At 30.7% G+C, this 26666-nt stretch overlaps 1 protein-coding gene across 4 annotated transcripts in view; it reads right to left on the bottom strand.

The window, feature by feature from the left end:
• Window positions 1-26666, bottom strand: part of LOC131848493 (RNA-binding protein Musashi homolog Rbp6) — a 516162-nt gene that overhangs the window by 200767 nt on the left and 288729 nt on the right. The window contains exon 1 of one of the 4 annotated variants that reach the window (XM_059198378.1): window positions 4419-4578. The exons of the other annotated variants lie outside the window; for them this stretch is intronic. Coding sequence (XP_059054361.1) covers window positions 4419-4511 — 93 coding nt within the window. The 5' untranslated portion in view covers window positions 4512-4578. Of the gene's footprint in view, window positions 1-4418; window positions 4579-26666 lie in introns of those variants that run through there. 4 annotated transcript variants of the gene reach the window in all.

Here is a 26666-nt window from a genome sequence, read left to right as displayed (position 1 = left end):
CTACACCAAAATATCTTGTAAAAAACAGTAAAGTGTAAAAATATACAAAATTGTATAGGATATATAGAGAGTAAGTGATGTGTGATGTAATATGATAGCTAGGTATATCATAATATAACAAACAACTGAGTTAGGTGCGTGAGACATTTAAGTTTCATCTATCATCCGTGCTCCTCCATCATTAGACATGTTTGCTTCTAACGACAGACAGGAACATCGGATTGCTGTTAAGGCTAACACAAGTTTGTGGAATTGTGATCTAGTTACTACTTCATCTATTGACCTTTGCTAATGTATAATTTAGAATTAATTGCTCACTCTTATATCGAATGACTACTACGGACAATCTCTTTAAGTATTTTCGTAAATGCAAATTGTTCATACTGATGTACGTATATAAAAAAAGTTTATTACTGTGTTATGTGTCTAGTTCGTATATATATATATGTTAAATTAATAAAATAAAAAAGTGATACTGAAGAGATAATCTTGTTCTTTCGAGTCAATGGTAATCAAAACATACTTATTCCAAAATTCTGCGACGTCTCTAGCGCATTCGGTCGCATTGTTCAAATCTTCCTTTGTGCAAAATGAGATGTTATGGTCATAAAGGATATGAGAGTAGGTGGGCCTTGAATAACAATGTTAATTATTTATACGTACTTTATCTCATATCTTATTTAATTATTTGTTCAAAACCATGTATTAAGGCAGTGAGAAAGAATGAAGAAAAGTTAATGTGTTAATAATAACGAGTTCTTTTTTGTGGCAGCGCGCTTCCGTATGACGAAGCAAAATTACAATAAGTTTCTTCTCTTTTTTGTTCACTTGACGTAAGTACTGTATAACGAAACGAAAAGCCTAAATACATCGGTGCAAGAGAAAGATGATTCGAAACAAAACACTATTGTAAGTTTGGTTAGAGAGGAAATAAATAGTAAGGTAAATCTCGAGGCCCCTTTTTATGATTATGATGTCATAATATTAGTATATTTAGATTTATGTATTAAAATACATATGAATTATTAAATAGCCTATACGATATTTAATAATTAAATATATTGTCGAAATAAAATATCTCCCAAAAAAATAATTCGAAAAGATGATATTTTCTGTGTTTGTTTACTTGTAGGTAGTTCTGAGTTAGGTACTAGTTCGTTACTTATTCTATTCTTATTCTGTTATAATTGTTCTGATTATTAAACAGTTCTTATCTGACAATCAGTGTGTTTCATTTAATCTTACATTGTTAATTTAAATTCATTGAACACTGACACATTTTTGAAACCTACATGATTCAGAATAGATAAGTAAATCCATTAGATGTAATTGTCATTTGATTCGATCAACAGGTACGCAACAGTTACGATTTAATAATTTCTGAACAAAATTGGGTCAGAGTAACACAAAAATCATTATCTAATTTTCTATAGCGAATGATATAATGGAAATGAAAAAAATAACTGATACGATAGTGTAGAGATTTGAAACAACACGCAAAACTAATATTATCAGACTAATATGTACGTGGTTACAATTCATAGATGTACAGAATCGTGATATCGTAACTCTACACATTATATTATTACTCAATATATGTATTGTATATAACTGTTTTTTTTTGTTATATAGTTAAGCGATTTTACCATAGCTATTTTCTTATATATATATCATATGCGACAAAGGAGCTTGCAGTCTAGTCTAGTAACCTCTTTGTGGGATGTCTATCATTTGAAGAAGAATAAGATCTTTTTTTAAGGTTCCAATATCATATACGTTCGTAAATACAGCTTCGGAAGGTGATACCATATTGTTGTTGCGCGTGCTAAGAAGTTTTGGAATAAATCATGGAGAACGACTGCTATTCATTCAAATGGTAAGATGGCATTTTAATTTCTGCCGAGTAGTACGATGATGAAATTAAGGAGCGGGTATCAATACTAACAATTCCTCAAAAAACTATATTATATATCGTATGGTAAATACAAATAAAAATATATGAATAAGCAGATAATAAAAAATAAGTATCTATTATAGGTACATCAGACCTATCGTACGTTGAGTACCGTTCTTTCAAATATAAGCATTAATAATTTGTAATATCTAAGCAAATGGCTTCCTTACAGAAAAGAAGGTTTGAGAGATGTTTGAATAAATGTTATATGGACAGGCATGCACAGGTTAATACTAAAGTAACAGTTTACTTCACTTACAACTCAATATCATGAACAACAATTCATTTAACTGGTACTTTTGTATGCGTTGATAGTTTCATAAAAATGAACTGGTTATTTAATAAGAGTTTATGTAGCAATAAGTTATACTGTTATACGTTTTTTCGGGGACCACAACGCGTATACGTTTATACGTGATTTATTCACGAGAGTTATTAAAAAAATTTCAACTGCTCAGAGGCTTCTAACGTCGTATCCTTTTTTATAGTGTAAGAGAAAAAAAAATGAAAATAAGGATAATATTTTTTTTTGAAGGAGCAATTTGCAATGACTTATTTTCACACCCAAATGCAATAAAGTTGTTATTGCTGCTTCATGAAAAATATATGTACGATGATAGGCTTTGCATAGAGTGTGATATATAACTTCTGTACTGATTAGATGCTAATTTTAGACACAGGACATTAGTGACAGACATGAACTACAATATTCAAAATAAAATTTACGTTTTATGATAATATTTATGACAATGGAATTTATACACCAAAATCATATAATTAGTTTAATCAACCAATATCTCACACAAAATAGTATAATAATAATAAATGTATAATGTAATGCATTCAATCTGCAGATCAAAATTTTATTTCGATATTATTACATTTTTATATAAATTTATTTGTTTATAATTAATAAATTACGCCTTTCATGTTGTAAATTTTAGTGCATTTTATAGTTCATTTTAATACAACAATACTGTGTTTTTGTGTGAATTTATAAAGACATTATACATTTAATTATGATTAAAAATCCAATTAAAGAATTTTTATTATTGTTTTGTTCATTTAGAGGAATTTTGGAATTCTAAAGATATTGATTGTAATTTTTTTTTCTAATTTAATCTGTTAAAAATATATACTAACAATTTCTTTTATTATTATAATTTTCAAGTAAGTAATACATAAATAATCTAATCGTTTTCAAAACATAGAACAAAAATTACAAGCATAGGACAGCCTGTTGATATTGGTCAGAAAAATCTTTTTACACACATATCTTAGGTAAAAAAATATATTACTAATTATAAATATTTAGTACTACTAATTATAATTATAGTCGTTATTATGATTGTATTTATTAAATATAATTTTCAATTAAAATTGCTACATTGTATGTACTATGATTTTGTATTGAGAGTGACTCGTATCTCTGCAGATATTGGGACGTTGTTAGATCGGATAAGAAAGACACTCGGTCTTATAAAGTTGGCAAACGATGTCTGCAGGTGTGTACCCATACATGCCGCTTGCCAATTCTGTTAAACAGACTTTTAACAAATTTACCTCATACTGCCAATAACAGTTATATACTTTATTTCAAAATTGGAGTTAATTAAAACAAATAATTAAAAAAATACACGAATTTATTAAAAAAATAAAATAATTATATTTGTGGCTTATTTATAATATCATTATTTTTAATAATAAATATTATTCATGAACTTATATGTGTAGAATTTTTTGTATATGTAAGTAGTCATTGAGGATTGAAACGATTATTAATACCAGTATATTTTTTTTTAATAGTCACTGCTTTCTATTTAAATTGTTAAAAAAAACATATATAGCAGACTAAGGATTACGCATTATATGTTTACGGGTTCTATTGAAAATATATGTACACTTTGCCTATAATTTGTTACAATAACTATAGGGTGTTACATCAGTAACATTATGACCAGTACAGTTTTATCAAAACAAAATATCCAAAACCCTTGATTTTACTTTCCGACAAATTATCCTACGAACGTAATTTAAGAAAAAAGTAGGTAAACTTGAACTGTTCACAGTTAATATCACCGTTACATGCGATTCCACAATTTTATTTCCAACTATTAGTGTTGTGACTCTTATCTTATCGCATAAAAACAAAATTCGTGGTTGTTATTTTCCGATTCAGTACTCCTCTGGCCGAATTGAAATATTAGTAGATTCGTATTTAGAAGTGTCTGTATGAATATAACAGGTCGATTGATCTGTTTGTTGTTTTTAGTGAGGGCCGAGAGGAGGGAGCGACACGACGGCGCCGCCCAGCCGATAGGAACCACTTGCGGCTGGGGCAATGTGCATCTGTGGCGCGCACTCTTAACTTTACAAAACTTTGCGCTCCCAAAATAAACTTTTTAGAAGTGCGTCATCCATCACAAACGGCACGTATAAACTGTGGCACGGTCACGGTACTAACCCTGAGCGATGTGCACGTCGGGTCCGGCTCGTGAGTTGGCTGGAGCACTCTCGCGGTCGCGATAGGAAGCACTGACTTTAACACTTTGGACATGTAAAGTCGGAGCGGGCACGCGAGTGTCGAGTCGCGCGGCGCGGGCCGGCGTCGGCGCGAGGAGAGCGGCGGCGCGGCGGCGCGACGGAGTGCGGACGGTGAGCGACGCGGGTACGCGGGTGCCGAGCGACGAAGCCGCTGCGAGTGTGGCCGCCGGCGCCGCGGCCGCCGGGGGCAGGTTCGCGCACGCGTCGCCCGCCCAGCGCCCGCCCCCCGCATCGACCGCCACCACCCACCCCCGCCCACCACCCGCGACGCCCGACCGACTGTTTTTCTCTCGGCACCCGACCGGGGGACGCACCTGATTTTTTCCGTGATATTTTTTCCTCCCTTCTCTTCGCGACGCGATCCGTTCGCTTTCATTACGGTTTCGAGTTTGATTTATCACCGCGGCGGCTCTGAAATATTCTTGCGATGGAACTGGGTGTCGAACACTCACCTCCCAATTAGCATCGATTGATCGTAATAAACGAACAGCTGACAATAATTTACAGCGTGTTTGATTAATTTTCTGACGTCTAATAACTAAGTACGTCATTCTTCTTTAATAACCGTTATTGGTTGCGGCAATTTAAATAGTTGATAGTATTGAAGAAAACGAAGTAGTAGGTTTCGTATTGATATGCAAATTAAGTAATAAACCGATCAATCGTGTCATTTCCTCGGAGTTACGACGCGCGTAGGCCTTCCGTAGCGCCTACGCCGCCCGCAGCACTTTGCCCGCTGTGCGTTTTGTATATATACGTTCGCGATTCATCGATTTATACAGTACACACATTACAATGGTTCAAGTTCACGATCTGCAGTGAATCAGAAATTTTAAATTAAAAAGAAATATACAAACTTTTGAATCATTCTACTACCAACTATATGTAATATATGAAAAAATAAATTAATAACAACGATGGATAACTATATTATTGCTTATTTCAACTTTATTGTCAGCTATTTTTGTAAACTAAGTAAAGTTCAATAATAAAACATAAAAATTTAAAACGATATAAAATTGTACTCATGATAATTATATAATTTTATATGGTTTTCAATACAAACTAATAGATGCTAATAAAAGAAATGTGAAATTGAGTCTATCTGTTTGTGTATGTGTGTACCTTTTGACTGGCGGCTTAAAAGATCGTAATGAAATTTATGTGTTGATAGCATACATCACAAGGATAGATATAAGCTATTTTTTATCTTTTACAAATGTAGATAAAGTTGCAGGTATCAGGCAGGCAGGTTGCTCGTATTTTATTTTAAAAACAACTAACTAGCTCTTACATCCGGAATCATTACGTTTTTTGGACAGACATAGTTAGGAATTTGCAAAATTAATATGGATTTGCTTTAATTTAAATAAAGTAATACCTCATTAATTAAAAACGTATAGTAACTATTTATTTATTAAAAATGTACTTGTATATTTTGCGTGTAAATTTTGCGACTCAGTTTTACACTTTTCTGCAGATATAATTGATTTCCATTAATTCTTCTCTATTAGAATTTAATAAAGTCTATTATTGTAAATAATTTGTGGTTATAATTAGATTCGTACAATAATTTGCAAAATTGCTAAAACGCAAGTAAAATAACTCCACCGTTCAAGAGAAGTCGCGTCGTGCATAACAAACAATAAAATTCAACATTATTTGGACGCGATTCAATTCTAATGTTTCCATATTTGTGTCATATCATAACTTACTTTGAGTGGAACAAAAATTACCCGAAATGTTATTTGTATATGACTCGCCGTTTTATTCGTAGCATGTGCCACAATTTTTGAAATTGTCGAGGCAACTTTACCTCAGTTTTATAGTTCAGAAGCTGAACCAGTATGATGCTGAAGAGATTGTGGCACCGTGTATCTATCATATTCCTTGCAATAAAACTTGTAGGACACTGACAAATGTAATATGGAGTGGAGACACACGAAATCGTATAAAACTTTGTCTTTAGAACTTTGTATTGTCTTGCAATAAGTTTTCGTGTACTACCTTGGCCGCATATGATTTATTTTTAAGTAAAGTAAGAACACATTAATATCGCAGAGTTGAGACATGTTGTCTATTATTGGAACTAAGTCACCACAAAGATGAAAAGTTTTAGTTTTTCTTTGTGCTATAGATATATTTACGTTTTAATGTACATTAGATATACTTTGACACTTGAGCTGTCATAACTAATCCAACAATATTTTAAGTTGAAGTAAGCGAGATACCATTTTTATTTATTATAAATAAATAAACAAAGTTAACCATAACTATAAAAAAGATTTTTTGTGATATTATTAATATATTTGAAAATAGATAAAATGAAAGAGAGCATCTAAGGCGCTTGGCTAATCCAGCTCCGATGGAAACACTTAGCTTTAAGCTGTAATTCAAGAAAAGTAGGATAATATTTCATAATACATGGATACTGTAGTAACTCATAATCCACAGAAAGCCGCTTGGAAGAGGTTATTAGCCCAGTAGAAAATATTAGATACACAGTTAATAATAATATAACCAAAAAGTTTGTTTTATGTACTTCAGAAATTTACATTTAATACTTTCTTCGTAATATGTACCGATTTTTTAATTTCCATAATAATATATTAAAATTGTGTTAAACATCATCAATATATTTTCATTACATAGAAAATATTTCTGTATGAGAGTCAATCTTTCGCAGTATCTGAACAACATTCTATGCGAAAGCTGCAAAACCATCAAGGCTGTCACTCTACGCAACAAATAATTAATCATGCTTACAATGTCGAGATGTCGAGTACATATAAGGAGAGCAGAGGCAATCTCAATGACATATCAGGTTCATTCTGATTCTTCAATTAAAAAGAGAAAAAAAAACTGAATTATTAACAATAGACAAACTCTTCAACTTTTATAAAACCAGTCCAATCGCAGTTTCTAAAATAACAATCAGTAATCGAATTGTTTTCTGGCTTCACTCAAGCTCAAAAAACTTGCACGTCACTTTTGACCGGTCAATTTAAACTGCATACGAACCACTCTCACATTCTCTTATTTCAACTATCTCTGCATCTGAGAACTACAGTTAACTATTAAATAGTAAATACAATATTATTTTATCACTACAATTTTATTTCCAAATAAGACATATAAATGTTAATTCTACTACTATTTAATTAGTAAAGAAATCGTAAGGTAAGAAAGAAATATTGGAATAAGTGATTTAGAAAAGAAATATATTAATTTTATTGTGCTGTCTTATAACTATATGTCTATATTATACGCATGTATACATTTTTGAAAAAAACTTTTTACACGATAGTGGTTACTAAATTAAATACAGGTTATTTATGTATTTTAAGATTTAAATAGTAACTAAGAATTATATTAGAATAACTAATTATTAAAAGATATATTCTATATAGGCAAAGCCAAAAATCACCTGAACTTGTAAATGCAATGGTAAATGAAAACCAAATAAATCTATACAATTAAATTTTAACAAAGTTTCATATCAAAGCATTTTAATAATAACGATGTTAAAATACACCACATTAACTATCTGTTGTTGGAATCATTTACGTGTAATAGTAACCGCATGATATCACACGTGGTTAACGCCTAATAATGATTGTACCCAATGAAATTAAACAAAAAGGTCTATACTAACAATACATTAATTATATTGACGGTCTCGGTGGTCTAGCGGTTTAGTATATCGCTTTACATCCGATGGTTGCGAGTTCGATTCCTCGCACGAGCTAACATTTGTATTCATGAGTATGGTTGTTTATATCGGTCTGGGTATTTTCTATGCATATTATGTATGTATTCATAAAAATCATTTTATCTTATATTCTTAATCGAAGTTTTTATATCAGTTTTCTAGTATCCATAACACAAACTCTGCTTAACATGGGACTAGATGGCGCTGCGCTAGTCCAGAGTTATTATTTATTTATTTACAAAATTACTACATGCGTTGGAGGGTGTTAGTTTTTCACTACAGAACGGTACTTTTATTAGGATAGGAGGCCGCATATAAACTACTTTTGTCTCAAAAAAAAATTTGAAATGAGGTGAAATTAAGGATGAAAGTTTGTATAGGTAAAGTACACTTGTAAGTAAGTTACATTTTTTTGTATTTTTATTAACATTATTTAATAGAAATATCCATGTATCTATAACGCTAATCGTGTCTATAAAAGATGTTCGTCTCTCGGTCACGTTAACTGTCACCTTGTTTTCTATTATAGTTACATATATAAAAAGAACATACATAATTGTAAACTTATTAAGTAATTATTTTTATTTTTACTAATATTAAACTGTCATAAAAATGTATTGTGTTTTCATTAACTTTTTTAATCATATTTTGTATTGATTATATATTTATTGTTCAGTAGCATAAACAGACGATCAAACTAAAAAGATCATTGTACGCTTATATAATTATGATTTCAGAAAGAACTCAATAAATTCTATCTTGATTCTGTAATGCGGGTATAATTTTCCTTGTCTCGATCATTTTGTGTCATTAAGATAGCCCAACCATATTCGAATTTCACTATCGAGAAAGGGTTAAATGAGTGCAAGACGTTATAATTTTTTTATATTTTCGTTGTATATTTCTTTTATTTTTAATGTATGTAAGATGTAAAAACATTAAATGAAGATTTTGATCCTATAATGTGTCAAAACCTTAACTCTGAATTAGGTGGTAGGGCTAAAAAATAATATAAAACATGCGTTTTATAAATATCTCAATTTATATATTAATAAAGCTTGAGTCTATGTTTCTGAAGCTTATCAAGAAACGTTAAAAAATAAATTCATTAAAATATAAAATAATTGTTTGATGTTTCTTATCATTTAAAATGTTTTCATTATTTTGACTGGCAAAATAGCTTTTTTCTCAAAATTAATTATTGCGCCTACATTATATTTAAAGTGAAGCTCCCTTAGATGCCCAATTACGACACTAATAGGGCATTATTTCACTTTTTTACAAGTGAGGCGCAGCCGTAATCGCGCCCGCATGTCCTGACCCACAGGTAATGCCTATTATTTTTCATATCTCTGCTTCCGTGCCGTGTTGGCGATTACTTTTAATTTCAACCGTTTCGTTGTTGAAAAGCGTGTTCTACAAACAGTTGTGAGCTTTTTTAATGAACGCCGTCAAGTTATGACTTTGATGTGTATTTTAGAGCAGCAGTGACACGATAGTTGAAATTGAAAAGCAAATAATTATTATCTTTTATGAATTTATGTTGCACCAATATGTTTTAAACGGAATAAAATAAAGATAAAAAATGTTATTTTATAGAAATAAACTTTTTATTATTATTTGTATAATATATTTTGTTGTAACGTTGGAATTATAATTGAAGTTATAGAATATATGTTAAGTAGATATGTGTAGGAAATTTAAAAATAACACAATTTAGTTGTTGACTTTCGGTCTGAACCTTTTATAAACCCTTTACGTTATAAAATATTAAGTTATAAGATTTTTAAATATAGACAGCAATATTCTGAAGTCCTCGTGTTCGCAGCTAAGCTGTACGTCTAGTAATCTTCTGTTATGACATGTACTGAAAAGGTAATATGATACTATGAAATGCATTCGCAATATGCCTAATATTCTTTCTCTAAAGAGAATCACATTGACATCAGAAAATAATAAAACCAGTCAAGTGCGAGGCGGACTCGCATATCGGAGGTTGCATGTAAATAGCACACATAGGTTTTTTATTTTATTCTTTTCTTGTATATTTGAGTACAAAGTAATTTATTTAGACTAGACTTATTTATGTTATATTATCCTATATTTATGACATGCTGAATAGTAGGTAATTTGAGTATTTGAATAAGATTTCATATTACGATTAACATTTGGGTGTACAGAATTTCTTTTCGAATCTTTGTGAAGGGTTTTATAGTTTTCATTATGTGATCGAATACTATGTAACAATATTACTGCAATATTATGTTCTATTGGACGGATGGACAGACAAATGAATACTGAATTCAGCCACAACATGAACCCTTGAAGACGATGCTATTATTGTAATGTTATTTATATTATATCTATTTAATTTGAGTCTTGGGTTTAGAATCCTAATATAAAAATGGAATATTTGATACACAACTTGGTCACCGTCGAAAGAATAAAAAATACTTAAAATTAAGGGTTATTAACATATTATTCTATTTAGGTAAATATTCAATTGTTATTCAATTTTTAAAAAAATCAATTTAGTTCAATGAATATTTTAATCCTGTATTATTCATCACATTATTTTCTTTTAATTTAATAAAATAAGATAGAATTTAGTAACATCATTAACGAAAAATAAGTAATATTGCTATTTTAAAGCTATTAAGCTGTTTGTTTCTAGTCTTTTCAATTATCGCTATATTAAATCGCTTCTTGACTGTTGTACTTTTACTTTTTATTTTTTGTATCTCAGCGACGAGTACCTATCTTGAACTTCTCACAAACTTAATATATTCTTCTGATACTTTCACCATTGAGCATCGTGAAAGTTTTTATCGCTTCAGTTTTTTATTGTTTTATTTCACGATATACGTTTTGCTGTTCCATTGTTATTAAGAAAATAACATTGACATTAAAACGGGAAAGATAATATTTTAGTAATATTAAAGAACTTAAATTTATTTTGGTATCATGATAATCGCAAGCACAAAATAATAAAATCCTTTTCTGATGATTTTAGAAAAATATGTCAGAAATAACATTTTAATTAACAGGAATATTTTATACATAATATTTTTTTTACAAACTATTTATACATAACAATAACAAATAAAACTTCGGGATATTTTATATCGATAATGCTAAAAGATGTTGAATATATCAGTTGGTAATGATGGACTAACATACATACAGGCATCATAATTGACTTCTAGTTCAAAAAAGACTAGGGTGCTAACGAAATAGGTGCTAGTGAAAAACGACAGTTTGCTTCAAAAGTACGAAAACTATACTGTTATTATTTAATATTGGTTTGTAATTAATATTTACTATTAAAAAAATCATTTAACTGAATCTTTGGACAGTCCAATAGTATCTATCCATGCAAAAATATTTTGCCCAAATGTATTATTTAATTAATACAGATTTTACTAAAAATAAACGAAATAAATTCTACACTTATAACAGTTTAATAAATAACGCTAAAATCCACATATTTTGTTCCTTAGGTTTTTTCCTTCAACTAACTAAGATTTTACATTTAAAAAAATGTTCATTATTAGAAAACTACACAGCGTTTGAATAATATAGACTATATTTCCCGTAGAAATTCCCAAAGGAACATGATATAAGCGGAGAGTTTGAGTAGGCGAATTCACAGGGAACACCTAGTTTATTATATTATACTTCAGGGAAGAGAATATAAGCTTCTCATCTATGTCTGTAAATAGCATAAATTATGTTGTTGCCATGACTATTGCAGATTAAGTCCCATGGTACATATTCGCGGCTTCGATTCCTCGCACGGGACAAATATTTGTATTCATTAGTATGATTATTTGCATTCTATGTATATTAGATATATATAAATTTCCAAAAAAAATGTATTTAATATATCAGTGACAATACAATATCTTCTTATCTTGATGCTAGATGGCTTTGTGTGAATTGTCCAGTGTAATTATTATTATTCTTGTTTATATGTGATACCACTTCGGATAAATAAAGTATCACGCGATGCATGTTGTATCAGAGAAGCAATGAATATTAAATAATATATAAAAAATAATATATTTTATAAAAACAATATATTTGTATGTTTGTCCTCTATGCATTCCGAAGTATGTCATTCAATTTTGATAAAATTTGAGTATTTACTCTAAGTATACCGGTGAATGTTACGAGAAAAAAATGTTTATCTTTATATTAATCGTTCAATCAACTGTCATAGAGTATGCATATACTAATTAAGAAAGACATGGATATAAGTTACTATTTACAGATCAATATTCCATATAACGTGAACAAAGCTGTGGATAAAAGTTAGTCTTTAATAACAATATACACTCCAGGATTATCGTGCTCTCTTTGTTAGATTACGGTAACAGTAAAGGACAAGTTTCATCTAAGGGCTTCTATTTTTTTCATTCTAATTCGCGTTGATTTAAAATTATTATTAAAATTATTCTATTATTTCTAAGTATTCTATAAACAAATTTATTTTACTTCTATTTTAATTACACCGGTACATACGGTACGTACTTATTACATGTAGGTACTGTGAAGGAAGGGGATCAAGACTAGGCGAGCAATAGAAAACGGCCCCAGTATAGTAGAATATTATATTGACTTACATCACATATGTAAAAACAATAAATAACAATGTTATAAAAATATAGACAATGAAAAAGGTATATAAAACAGTTTTCAACATGTACTTTGTTTTAATCGACAAATTGTCTTACCTTTGGCATTCAAACATCTATCTTGCTAGTTACATTTGATGGGTTAAATCAACCTCTCTGAATGTAAACGGCCAGTGTTCCGTCCATTTAAGTACATAAGGGGATGCACAGGCTGCCTAATTGGATCAGAATAGGTAGCAGTGACGTAAGGCACGCTCCAAGAGAACTCTACGGGGATCCTTATTGCTGTCTCTTCTTAACCCCCCGAGATGCTACGGTCTGATAATTTTAGCTGAGGTCTGTCATTCAATTTATTAAATCGTATGCTAATGTTAGTGTAGTACAAAGTTATACAATTTACTACCAAAGTTACGTAGCTATTAATGTTATATATGTTAATCTATGGTTGACGGTGAAAAATTGTCGAATATTAAAGTAATTTTCATACGGATTGTCTTCATATTATTATTGGTTTGAATACATGTGAATACAGACTCTCAAAATTACTGTTTTCAAGAGTGATAACTTCTGACATGAAATATCTGAGTGACAATAGCTTTTACAGATATCTGCAGCATACTGTGGTCGAACCTATTTCTTAACTGCCACCATATTTTTATAAAAACAACTACAATCAAATTCGTGTAAAGAATATTATTTGTTTTTCGGTATCTCATTATTTTACGTCTTTCTCAAAATAAATAACAACTTCGTGTATAAAACGGCCTATCACAAAAATAAATTAAAACTTTTGACAAGTGCTAATTAATTTTGTTAACACAGTAAAAACAGTCCAAAGATACTTTGCAAAGTCTAAAATAACACAAGCAATTAAGCGGTTTAACAAAGTTAAATCGTTACTATCAGAGAATTCGATGGTACTAAACAGATAAAAGTCTCATCAAATACAATCAGCGGTCGCCTGGACAGAGCTTAAAGCACTAGGCCCCTGTATCCCGCCATTTCCTCGGGGCGAATTTCATTACTACTAGCTTGTCCAATAATCCCAACTGGGCAAGTGCCTTAATCTGCCCCGTTCTCATTCAATTCCAACTCTTAAACGCACCACTTGCCTCATTTTTACTTATAATCCATTTTTAATTGCCTTCTCGCTATACCATTATTAAATTCTCAAACAGAAATTAATTAAAGAAACAAGTTCGAAGGCCGCCGATGCGACAATAGATTGTATCGGTGTTAATTTATTAAAGAAAGCCGCGTTAAAGACTTTCCTTACTGATTGATGTTAATTCGTGGAATAAGGTTTTTGATAAGCAAAAACGATCTATATTAAAGTTAAAACTGTTGCAATTGTTTTTCATAAATTATGAGTATATAATTTTCAAATAATTCGAGACTAAACAAACTTAAATCATGTATGTAAACTTAAAACATGGGTGTAACGCAAATATGTCATTTGTTCATTCATCATTCAAGTTTAATTTATTATATTACATATGTGATTAAAGTTGAAACATTACTGTGATTTATATTAGTGTTGTACAAGAAATATATTTATGAATGTTTAAAAGTAACATTAATTTTTAATTGATTTATATTAACAAAAATAAAATACTACTAGGTACTCTATGATGAAATTGTTGTTCATCAACATTAATCCTAGAGTAAACTGTCTTTCAGACATAAATGTTTTCGTAATTTTTTATAATACATATTACCATAACGTTTATTGGATCTTTCGTAGCGTAAATGAGCTATCAGTTGTTACCGTATAAAGGTTATAATCTCACTTAGATTGCAATCTGATTGACCAATATTTCTTTACATGTAAATATTAAGAAAAAAAAAATTTTGCTTATAAATTAAATATTATTTGTTACAGAGGTTTGGTCGAACAGAACTTTTAGTAATAAATTTGTATATAATCAATAAAGATGTTAACTGCAAAACCCTATTTACCTACTGTATTAACTACAAAAATAATTATCCATTCCATCTATTTTGGTGGAAATATTCTTACTTTGTCACGATAATTGGAAAGAAAAGTGACTGTCATAAAATTAAGAAAATAACTGAAACTGAAGTGTCTATGCACTACATAGGTTTCATTCGTATACATCGTTATTGATCTACTTTACTTACATTATCATATTATATCTTAAACAAGGTTTGTTACCAAATATCAGCAAATCTAAATTAACTATGCGGAATATTACTAGCGGGTGTATCTGAACGTCGCTTCAATCGAAGACTGCAGTTACGATTAGTCGATGATTAATGCCCGTACGGCGACGCCATCTGCTGTATTAATTGCTTCATTTCCTCTCTATGATACCAAATGGAATTTTGTGTTTCCATTTGTAAATTGGTCACAGTTTTTGTCTCATGTTTTAAGTGGATATAGATATCGGCAGACGTCAGTATATCATACTATTTGGCACATTTTCGTTTTCCCACACGTTTTGAAAGCAATTAGGTACTGCACTGTTGACTTTGATTCAGGGCCCATTATTGTATTTGTATAGGCTAAAAAACAAACAATTGCAATATACGGGCACGGAATTTGGCGCCTTAAGAACGAGTTAAGCTCCTTTGTAAGCTTCGAAACTTTTCACAAAAGGGGCCCGCATGATTTGTGAATGCGTGTAATTTTTCAAACGTCATATTTTTTGTAACAGTTTTTCCGACCTTCTGAATAAAGTTTGCTATTGTGCCAGTGAGACTTTTTGGTATGTGTTTTTGCCTTTCTTGGTGCTTTGTTATGAAAAGTTTGATAGTGTTGGACGAGTGAGTACCGGTGAGTTTCGTTTTCGGTTAATAAAATTCAATGTTCCAAGATTAAGGATTATTGGACTTTGTACAATAGAGTTTTCTACTTCATACAAAATTTCGATTGAAAACTATCAGACAATTTGCAACGTATGCTGTTCCATTTCACGAAATAATATCCTGCAGTTGTCATCAATAATGGAAATACTTCAGCTTTACAGTAAATTAAAAATACTTTAAAATATATAACATAAATGTACTAATTATGAAATATTTTAGTGACTTTGTTATGATGGACGACGATTGCATTAATCCAGAATTATTAAAAAACCATAGAAAATAGTATTATATTACTATTTCTGAGACATATAATCATGTTAATTTTAACCTTACTTTCTTACATTCATGAAATATTTTATGAGAACTAGTTAAGTCTTTAAAAATATATTCTACATTTCTTAGTATTGTATCTGAATAACAAGAAACTCCTCGTCATTGCTATACTCGTAACAGGCGATGCACTCATACATCTAAGTTTCATTCTCTCAGCTTACACTGTATTACATGTGGCAAATCCAAATGTCATAATAACGTACCGCACTGCTGTGCTATGTAGATTGTATTAAACAAAGAGAAATTAAGTAGAAGACACCGGTGTAGCGAACCGCGACCAGCACGTAAGAAACATTGTATTTTACCCTCAGAGATATGAGTACTGCTGGTACTTATGTCATGCGTTACAACTCATATATTCTCACAAAAATCTCTTGTATAAAGTTATTAAAGAATGTATTTTCAGACAACTTGTTTACGTTCTGGAGGTGGACGTTTAATTTTTCATAAACTATACAGGTTTCCATTTTAAGTTGAAACCCATTTTAAGGGAATTTCAAAGTAGCAATTTATTTCAAACGCTTAGCTTCAAAAGGTGTAAATAAAGTATAAAGTACCTATTTGTATTTAAATTATTAGGATAAGCAGGGTGAATTTGAATAATAAGAATTTCATTTCCGTAGGAACACAAAGGTAAGTTATGAAATCTTTTATAGCTACAAACACCGTGACCATGTCTAATTCATCACTGCGTTATAAAACAAACTGATTAGGTAAATAAATAGAGGCGTTTTCGATTACCATTTCCCAGTTGAAACGGCAGCTGCTCAATTAACATAATCCCGTTTGGGAATAAGCAAAGTTAATTTTGTAAAAACATTCAACATTTTAAATTCCGAGTATTCGTATTCAGGGAGGCGCTCCGATCATTCAGTATTTGCTGTGTAAGTGGTCATTTTTCAAAAAGCGATTTCACTTCGAACTACATTCATTTACACATAATAATTGTGTTCGCTTGCGGCTGCTGACTCATTATCATATAAATGAGAGAGAAAAGCAACGGTCAGCCATTAATCAAGGGAATGGAGCAACAACACTGGCTAATACACTTATCAACTTTAATTCAATAATCCGGCGCTCGCGCCGCGTGCTAGTCCGGCCAATGGACTTTTCGTAACGTGAAAAATAAACGGGAAGAGCAACGCACGAACTCACATACTAATTCCAATTAATAGTGTCGTACTGCCCCAGAACTACGTTTAATGGCGACACTGAAATATTTATAATCAATTTATATTATTATATTCTTCGTAATACTGTGACATTGCCATTATTATTAAAGTTTATTATGATAAAAATAATTATTAAATACTGGTTCATTTCCTGCTGATATTGAAATTTGTAGAGTCTATTAATTAACAAAAAGAGGTTTTTCATCTGTACGGATCACATCAACTTTATTTGTTGGTAATTGAAAATTGCGGATATCAATCAGCGGATATCCACAATTTTCAATTACATTAATATGTTTATCCGGCCATCCATAACAAGGACTTATTAAGCTGTATATAAAAAAATAAATTATGGATATCATACAAAGCTTTATAATCATATGTAGTACATTGTGCGTTACTATATTGAGATAAGAACTTCATTAAAATGTATAAAAATGAGACTATATGCTGCAAGTAAATGGTAAATAATAAGCACATAATTTTTTTTGTACCTTTAAGTCAACAGGTCATTGCAACAATACGAAAAATAAACATTAAAAATTCTAAAATCATTAAAACAACCGGGAGGTTGTCTCTACATAGACTCAGGTAACTGATAAATCTTACAAAAACTGCGCAAAATTTATTACAAGACATAAATAAGACGTGTCTACGGTACACGGGGCGTAGCGCTACGCTCCGAAGTCACTTGGTACGTTGTATATAGAAAATTGCCTGCATCTAAACTTCTTAAAACTATTATCATAATTCCATGCTCACATTCTGTGACGGCAGATACTGGACCGAGTTTTCGGTGTTTGTTCTCTGCGCACTATAATTTTGGCTTATTTATTTTGTGATTAATTTCCGCTGCAATAAGGTTCTACCTGAATTTAGTCGTTTTAGTACAGTTAAACTAATAATAAATATTAAATAATAATAAAAACAACTTTTGTATAACTCGGGTACATTTGGAAGGAATTCTCGAAATTATAGTAGAAATAGTGTCAAAATAGACTGAATAATTTGAAAAAAGCGAAGTAATAGACCGACGAAAACAGTAACTTTGTTCAATGCTACGAGTATTTATAGCATAAAGTACAGAAGAGACAGCAGGTAGTAAAAAATATTATTTATTACAAAATAATAGCATATATCAATATTTGTTTGTTATTTTAAATAATTATTGTACATTTCATTCTTGAATATTTAAGACGTATGTTCAATCACTCACGTAAGTTAAGTATAAGTTTTTATTTAAAAAATATGAATCGGTATATATGCATATATTGTTAAAATGGACTATATCACTAATTAACGATCTAGTCGATTTTAATACTAATATATTCAAGTTAGGACATTGTAACAGTGTCTTCATGTTATTGCCTCAATTAATCATAACTTTGTGTTAGTGAAATTACTCTGGCGGGGGACCATTGGTGCATGAGTTCACCAAAGCATGAAATTGGATCGCGAAACCTTAACGCTTGTCGTTAAGAACTCGGGCATATGCCTGATTTTAAATTTTCATTGTAAATCGGGGACACCTTTAAATGAGAGGAAAGGAAAATTGTTTTACTGTTACTTATCTTATGTAAAATTTTTCATCATTCCTAATGAAATATCGGTTTCCTTGCACTCATTACTATAAAATAATAAAAAATATTATTTGCATTGATGTAAAATTCATCGTAATTGCTTCAAAGGATAGAAAATTATTTAGGAGGTTTATTATTTTCATGTCGTATTCAAGAATGTTATTAAGAAATCTATAATCTAATTATTCTATAAATTAAGATGAAAATAAATAAAATCTGACTATGTATCTAAGACGCAGTAAATTTGCCACTTTACATAATTCTATAAGATTATAAAATATTACACTAAGGGTTGAAAGTGCCTGTAATAGGGGTTACTCGCTTTTAAACTACATACACATGTTATAATGTTGGATAGGTCTGGTATGAATTCATAACGTTTTATATGTGACTCGAACCCTTGTTTAAATTGATATAGTACCACTATAAAATTCTACAACTTTACTACTTCATTAAAATCTTTTACGAGGAAACCTATTTTCATCCAATGGTTTATAGAAATGTTTAACAACTTTAAATATTTAATTAATCAAGATTTCACTTACATTTAAAGACACGTGTTGCTTCATGCACGGTAGGTGGTGCACAAGTTTAGATTTTTTCTAAAAACAATGCCCGCACGATGTTCCGAGCTAAGGTATTCCTTACAACAGTTCTGACTTTCATAGCGAAGACAAAGAGACTTCCTACGTCCCAACAAAAACTCATCCACGCCAGATGATGTGTCTATGGCGAGAAATTGCAAAAAAAAGAAAAGAAGTAACTTCTACGTGTGTAAGTACGTACGCGTGGAATTTTAAAACGAGGCGTATTTTTCCTCCTATTCGTTGAAGAAAACTGTAGCGTATCCGAGAGGATAGACAAAAGGAGGGCTCTCTATACTTTGTTAGATATCTGGTGTAAGTAAAAGCGAATGTAGATGAGCTTTGCCCGCCTCACCCCGCTCTCCTGCTTAACTACTCGTACAAACACAAAAGTCCTTACATAAATCTTGTCCTGGCGAGGACTGGCGCGGCGCCGCCTCACCTCCGGAGGTACGAGTAACTACGCACTCCCCTCCCTGCGATGAATTCGATAACACAACAAATTAGAATTTTGCTTCGCGCCTCTGCGAATATACAATGATAAAAATGTGAATTTACCAACCTGAAGCTTTAAGCACAGTTTATTGAGTTTCTGCGTGAGTGGCTTCTTTATTTTTAAGACACGTTTTCATACACACTTTATTACAAATTACTTAAAGGTTCACTTTATAAATACAAACACCTATTCTGTTATAAAAGCAGGTAATTGTAGAATAAGGCTCATTGATAATACCGAAATATATATTTAAATACATAATTTCCTAGCATAACTACTTATAATAATATTTACATATATGAATATCAACATGTATTTTGCATTATATTTTACGGAACGACGATATTATTCGAAAATAATATATTTTACATAAATTTAACACTTATGTATATTATATAATACTCACAGTAACAATTTACAATCAGGTACTATTCAAATGGTGTCGTCGGAGCAATTGATAATGAGATCTTGCGCGTGATAACAACAACTTGGATAACTAATCCCAGTCAATTGGAGCTCTGTTCAGATCCACAAACAAAGGTATAAATTATCAGGCATAATATACACTCTACGACATTGAAATAGAATATATAATACTTTATCTAATAGTGTACAGTCTATGCGGTTGATGTTACACGCACTCAAGTATTTTAACGAAACCTTTATGCGAACAAAACGAACTCACACACATATCTCTGGATTTAATTAACAATTTCCTAGAAAGTCATTATTAGATGGTGAATGGGAGAAGGCGTATGTAATTGGAGTTATTGTACTTAAAATAATATTTATTTAATTATATTTATTTGGTGTGTAAATAAACAACAATATTATTGTACTCGCGTGTTTATTTATCATCAATAGAAACATTCTTTCATTCTTATTTTCACAATTATGTATAAAATCTCTCTAAGAAAAATCATTCTACGTATTTACTTCACTAATTGGGATTATTATACATCTGTCATCCATAGCTACAATCTTATATTAAATTATTACATTGTAATACGAATTTAAACATCACATACTGCAATTCTTAAATATGCCTAGTATATTAAATATACATAAATAGGAGGGGAAAAAACTTCAAAAGTCTTTCAATATTCTGATCTGCAACGTGAGAATTCATGTAATATTTAGATAAAGAAGGAAAGTTGCTGTCAAGAGCAACCGTGTTGATTAGTCGCACAAGGGTCTCCGGAGATTGGCCTTCTAGGGCTGTGCATCAAATATTCTACAAGTTTATTCCTACTAAACGCTTTCAATGAAAATGAGACTATAAAGTTTCCGGGCGACGCAGAATGATTCTATTACGAATATGAAATGTTATTACCTCGGACGGATTATAAGCAGAAGCAGGTTTCTCACAAATGAAATTGCTTCTCTCCTTTGGAATCCATTTTAAGGACGAATGATATAATTCTTACGAGTAAAGACTTTGTCAAGCGAAAGATGCGTTTATTAGAATGATAACTGTCACCATTAATTGTAAAATGTATTATTGTACGTAATTACGATTTTTAAATACTTGATTACTTTTATTGTTTTATTTCAAGGACGAATACGCTATATACAATTCTAGCATATTTGTGCGTGGCTCTTTTTCACTATATTAAACAGATTTTTCGTAACAAGTTTAGAGGGATTATTACTTGTTTAAAAGAATCATATTCACTTTCATTTAGGAGAAATAAATACTCAAAATAGAGTAAATAACACAAATAAGAATCATACACTAGATAATTCTCTAAACTAAATAATAACTCTGAAATTTTATAGGACATTAATTTTATTACAATTTTAATGACATAATTCATAAATTATGTCTATATAGTATTAGATTCTTATATTCGCATAGTAAAGTAAGCGAAATCCTATATATTTGCTAATGTAATTGCCCCCTTGATACTGTATAACTGTGTACTGTAAATGCGTATTTTGTCCACAGTCCGAATGTGCTGCACTTTGTCGTTGTAAAAGGTATGCACAGGAACTTTGGGAGATACTCTCACAGAATTACTATTTTGTTCACGAACATGAAAACATGTTCATTTAGCTAGAATGTGATCCACGTTTAGTCATTAAAATATTTGTATAAATTTATATGTCCTTTTGAATTGATTAAAAAAATAGATAGAACTGTCTTGTGAAGATTATGAGTATTTTTAAGCTAATCACTCTGTTTGCAATGAAGTCTTTGGACTAGTTGAATGGTTGGACTGATGTCCTATATTATACGACCTAGTTTCAAAAGGAAGATCAACTGTCTCTGTTAATGGTTTCATATAATGCATATTCTGCTATTTTTAAACCAATTTAGATTTTTTTTTTAATAATCGGATGTAATCTGTTTTAGAACTTAATCTCAAATTATTGTATTTTTTTTATTGTCTTACTGTTGGATAAATAACATTGTAGCTTGTAACAAACGAAACTGCAGTAAATAGGTTTAAACAGAATGTTTATTAGCGAAACTCCGACGCTTATCGCCGTTCAGTTAACATAAAATCGTTGGTAAAGGTAATTTGATCAGTATTCGATGTTATAGTTTTCGAGCTCAAATGGAAATTTGAAAGTAGGATTTTGCGAAACAATTACCAATTCCCACGGCTACAATTCCATTAATATTATTATAATATCATAATTGCGATAACAAAAATTACCAAATAAGCGGCTGTTAGTGTAAATAATACAAAATTTTGTTTTGTAGATACTGGTGTTTTATCTGAAGACATAGTAATTTGTAAATGTATTTATCAGTATTGCATTATAAATCAATTTATTTTTATTTGAAAATAGCTAAGTAAAATTAAGAGTTTCCTGTTAACCTACTAATTCTCTTTATGTATGGAGTTCAAACCTATCCGAAGCCAAAAAGATTCCTCTTGAATTCAGATTTGTTAAGATATGGTCGAGAACTATGTTTTCCATGTTAATATAATCCGACTACTCCATAGGAGCTAATATTTTTTCATTTACAAATTATACATATTGTATCATTGACCAGTGTAAAAAGTAGTATGTGTACCTCAGCCCTAAATCTCAATTTCAACCCCCAAGCAGCTTGCTATGTAAGCTGTCTTTCGGTTGTAGGGTGCGATTAGACAGTGAAATTACAGGGTCAGCCTTAGCCTTCTGAAATGGTAACACATGACTGATATCAGTGATGTCACGATACGAGTATAGGTGATGGTAAAGCTTATAATTAAGTACATCGGAAAAAAATACATTTCAAATAAAATTGTGTATTTATTAATAAAAAATATAGTTACCATAAGAAATAAACGTATTCAATCTTAGATGCTTACCTGTAATGAAAAAAAATATTTTGATTAATATAAATTATTTTAATCGGATAATATTTTACAAGACACAAGATTATTGTACCTATCATATCCTCATATAGATAATATCTATTATTTGAATCAATAATAGGAGAAACTAAAAGTGGTTCTCTTCTTGTATAGACAAATAAAGTTTAGAAATGTATATATACCACTGCTAAGATTTAATAAAATTTATTACGAAACTACACTGATCTGAAATAAAAAATAATGCAATATTCTTTATATAAGTATATTATATATATATATATATATATATATATATATATATATTTATATCTTTTTCATCACACGGGTAGATTTTCTTTAAGATGTTACAATATGTCCACATCATAGGAACCTATAAATATATTTCAAAGAGGAAACAGTCAAACTTTCTCCACCTAGTAACCCCATTAACTCTTATTTAAGCTAGAATAATAGTGATGAACACAGCGATAGTAAAAATAAGATAATAACCAAAATAAAAGTACCTATATTATAAACAGTAGGTAGGTATATTATAAATTATACTACTTTTTTATAATAAATGTATAATTAAAACGGCATCTAAATTGCATCATATAATCACTATATCTAACTTCGTAAATAGTTAAACCATATAAAAAGACAAAATGAATCCAAAATTGTTTATTTTTAAACCTTAGCAACTCTAATCCCTTAATATATTTTAGGATATAGACAGTATTATTTTAAATTCAAAATAATAAGATTAACTAGAACCCCAAATCGCTTCACTCGTGACTTTGTCATCAGGCTACTCCAAAGGCCGGTGCAGCCGGGCGTAAGGACGGAACGGGACCCACGACCTGCGTGTTCCTGACAGCCCATGGAAACAAATCGCTACTAATACATACAGCTAATATACCCCTTTGTTTTTGCTCAACTATGAACAGTATCCTTAATATACGAGTATACCTATATAATAAGTTACTGTTGCTATGTCGAAAAGCATAAAATTTAATACCGGCACAATATAAGTAATTTTTAATTCAATTTGTCAAATTATAGCAATGTTAATTGATCAACAAATCCGCAGATATAACTTAATACTGGTAATAATTATCTACTTAGGTATAAAGATGTAAATTCTTTAGATTTATACAGCTGCCTATAAAAAACCTTGAAGTGACATATATAGTCAAAGTTGGCACCGGAGGTTTGTGACAGATTTTAGAAAATCACTACAGTGATAAAAATTATGTTGGACAAGGAAATAGAACGTCTAAACGTCGTAAACTTATTAAAATTCTAAACAATTTACTAGGTAATAATATAAGATGTACAGACGATACTTAATAAAACAAATAGGGACTACATTATTAAACAGTTGCAGTTTATTTTTGTACCTGTCAATATTTATCCATATTTTATACAGAAATTGTTGTATGTATTTGTACAGAAGAAGAGAAGACTACAATTAAACCAGGTACGTATTTTCAGAATTTATAAATAATATAACAAGATTTCGCATTGCATTTATTCAGTTTTGTGTTCGTTAATCAAATGAAAGAATTATGTGTACTATGATTAACAGAGTATATATAACCTTTTAACACCTTAAAATAAAAATATATATTATATAATTTTTCAGTATCGAAAGGAGGACGATGTTATTATATTATTTAACAATTCCATTGGCCACAACGTACTTGACAAATTAGATTTTTGCAGGCTATTGCTGGCTAAGACGAAATTACTACCGACTTTGACTCAAGTGCAGGCTTTTAAACGCGAATTAGAAGCTGCGTCACTCAAACGTTAATGGCGTATTATGACGGAGTAGATGTCACTTACAAAAATTATGTAGCCATCTTGAGTTTTTCAAGCATAGTAAAATTTTTATTGCGTCTATAATCAATATATAATGGCCGAACACCAGCTTGGGTACGGGAGGTTGTAGAGGTCAGTATTAATTTTGAACAGAATTTATATATGCAGGGCCGTATGGAAATAGAATTTTCATATTCATACTATATTTCCTCCTCATAATAGAAGGGATTACGCCTTATAACCATATTTATACAGAAATGGCCAAACGGTTTGGCATAGTATTCTATTACAGTTTTTCTTCTCTTGTATGGGTGCGACGTATTTTGCTCTCTGTGTATGCTTAAAAATTTATCAAGGTGTACTTGAAAATAAAAAGAAGCAATGCTTTAAGATGTATATAAAAAGCAAGAATAAAATTATTATTATTTTATTTTTAAGATACATATTCCGTATAAATATTAAAAAGGATTACGTGTATGTTCAGTCCACAAATTGCCCGGCAATTATTTGTTTTTCAAAATCTGCTTATCAAACAAACGTTTACAATTTTGAATTCTGCGTACATATTGTTTAATGTGTGGTAATATTTAACAATGTAGGCCCCATGCCGTAGCAACATAATCGGGTCGGCCACCATCTGTCGGAAGTTTTACAATGTTTATGAGCTCCATCGGGAAACGTACATAAATTTCGACGATTGGACGTTCACAGACGATAACACGGTACAATGGTTTAACCCTATTAAGCTGGATAATTGTTTATAAGTTGCCTGTATCGCCTAATACATTTGAAGCGATAATATTTTGTATTCTAACATAAAATCTTTGTATTCTCCTACTTCATAATAGGCTTTATTTTTTGTAGATTATATGAGTTACGTATCTTCGTATATATTCCAATTCTATACTGATTACATTTTTTTATCACTGGAAACGTTCTAATGCTACAACTATGATTTTAAGTTAATTGTTGCCTATATTTTGTTTGATTAATTTGTTTTCCTTGCTTATTTAAATAGGAGTGAATGAGTGAACTTTCTACGAAACCCAAATAGCAAAATACGTATGCAAAGTAAGTTAGTGGTCCACAGAAAATTGTATTACGACACTTGAATACTTTGAAACTATACAAAGTCTCATAGAATTGATCCGAAAAGTGTTTGTTTATGTAGATCTTCTTTTAAAATCTCTAAATATTCGTGCACACCAAAACTTTACTAAGGAATTAAACTATGAACGCGCAACTGAGCGTTGAAGTTAGGCAACGATATGCAATAGTATCAAAGTTTACGGACATTTACAACACAAAAAAGAGTCTCAAAATAATTTTGAATTCAGTATTAATCCTCGAACTGAATCCCAGGCATCGTTTCTTCCATACTTTGTGGGATTTCCGAAAGAAAGCTGCTTCAAGAAAGTTCTATTCAAACTCCTGTGTAATCTTACTTATAAAAATAAACTTTTGCATTAACTGATTTCGGATCAGGGGTGAACAAGTTTCACAAGGTAGGCTAACCCACCCAGTCTCTTCGTGGAAGTTACGGAGTCAATCAACTAGAAAATAGATACAAATAAATACACGCTTAGCTAGTTTTGACTTGATAAGCGTAAGTACTATCTGGGGTTCGAATTTATGGGAAAGTTCGGCAGATAATGTAAAAGTTGAAGATAAGACATGATGCTCCAAGCTTTGTATGCCTACTCTGTCG

The sequence above is a fragment of the Achroia grisella genome, unplaced genomic scaffold (genome assembly GCF_030625045.1).
Source record: "Achroia grisella isolate CSIRO2021 unplaced genomic scaffold, CSIRO_AGI_Agris_v1 utg558, whole genome shotgun sequence".
NCBI classification, from domain to species: Eukaryota; Metazoa; Arthropoda; class Insecta; order Lepidoptera; family Pyralidae; genus Achroia; species Achroia grisella.
Note: the sequence above shows the minus strand (reverse complement) of the source record. Positions and strands in the feature narration are given on the sequence as shown.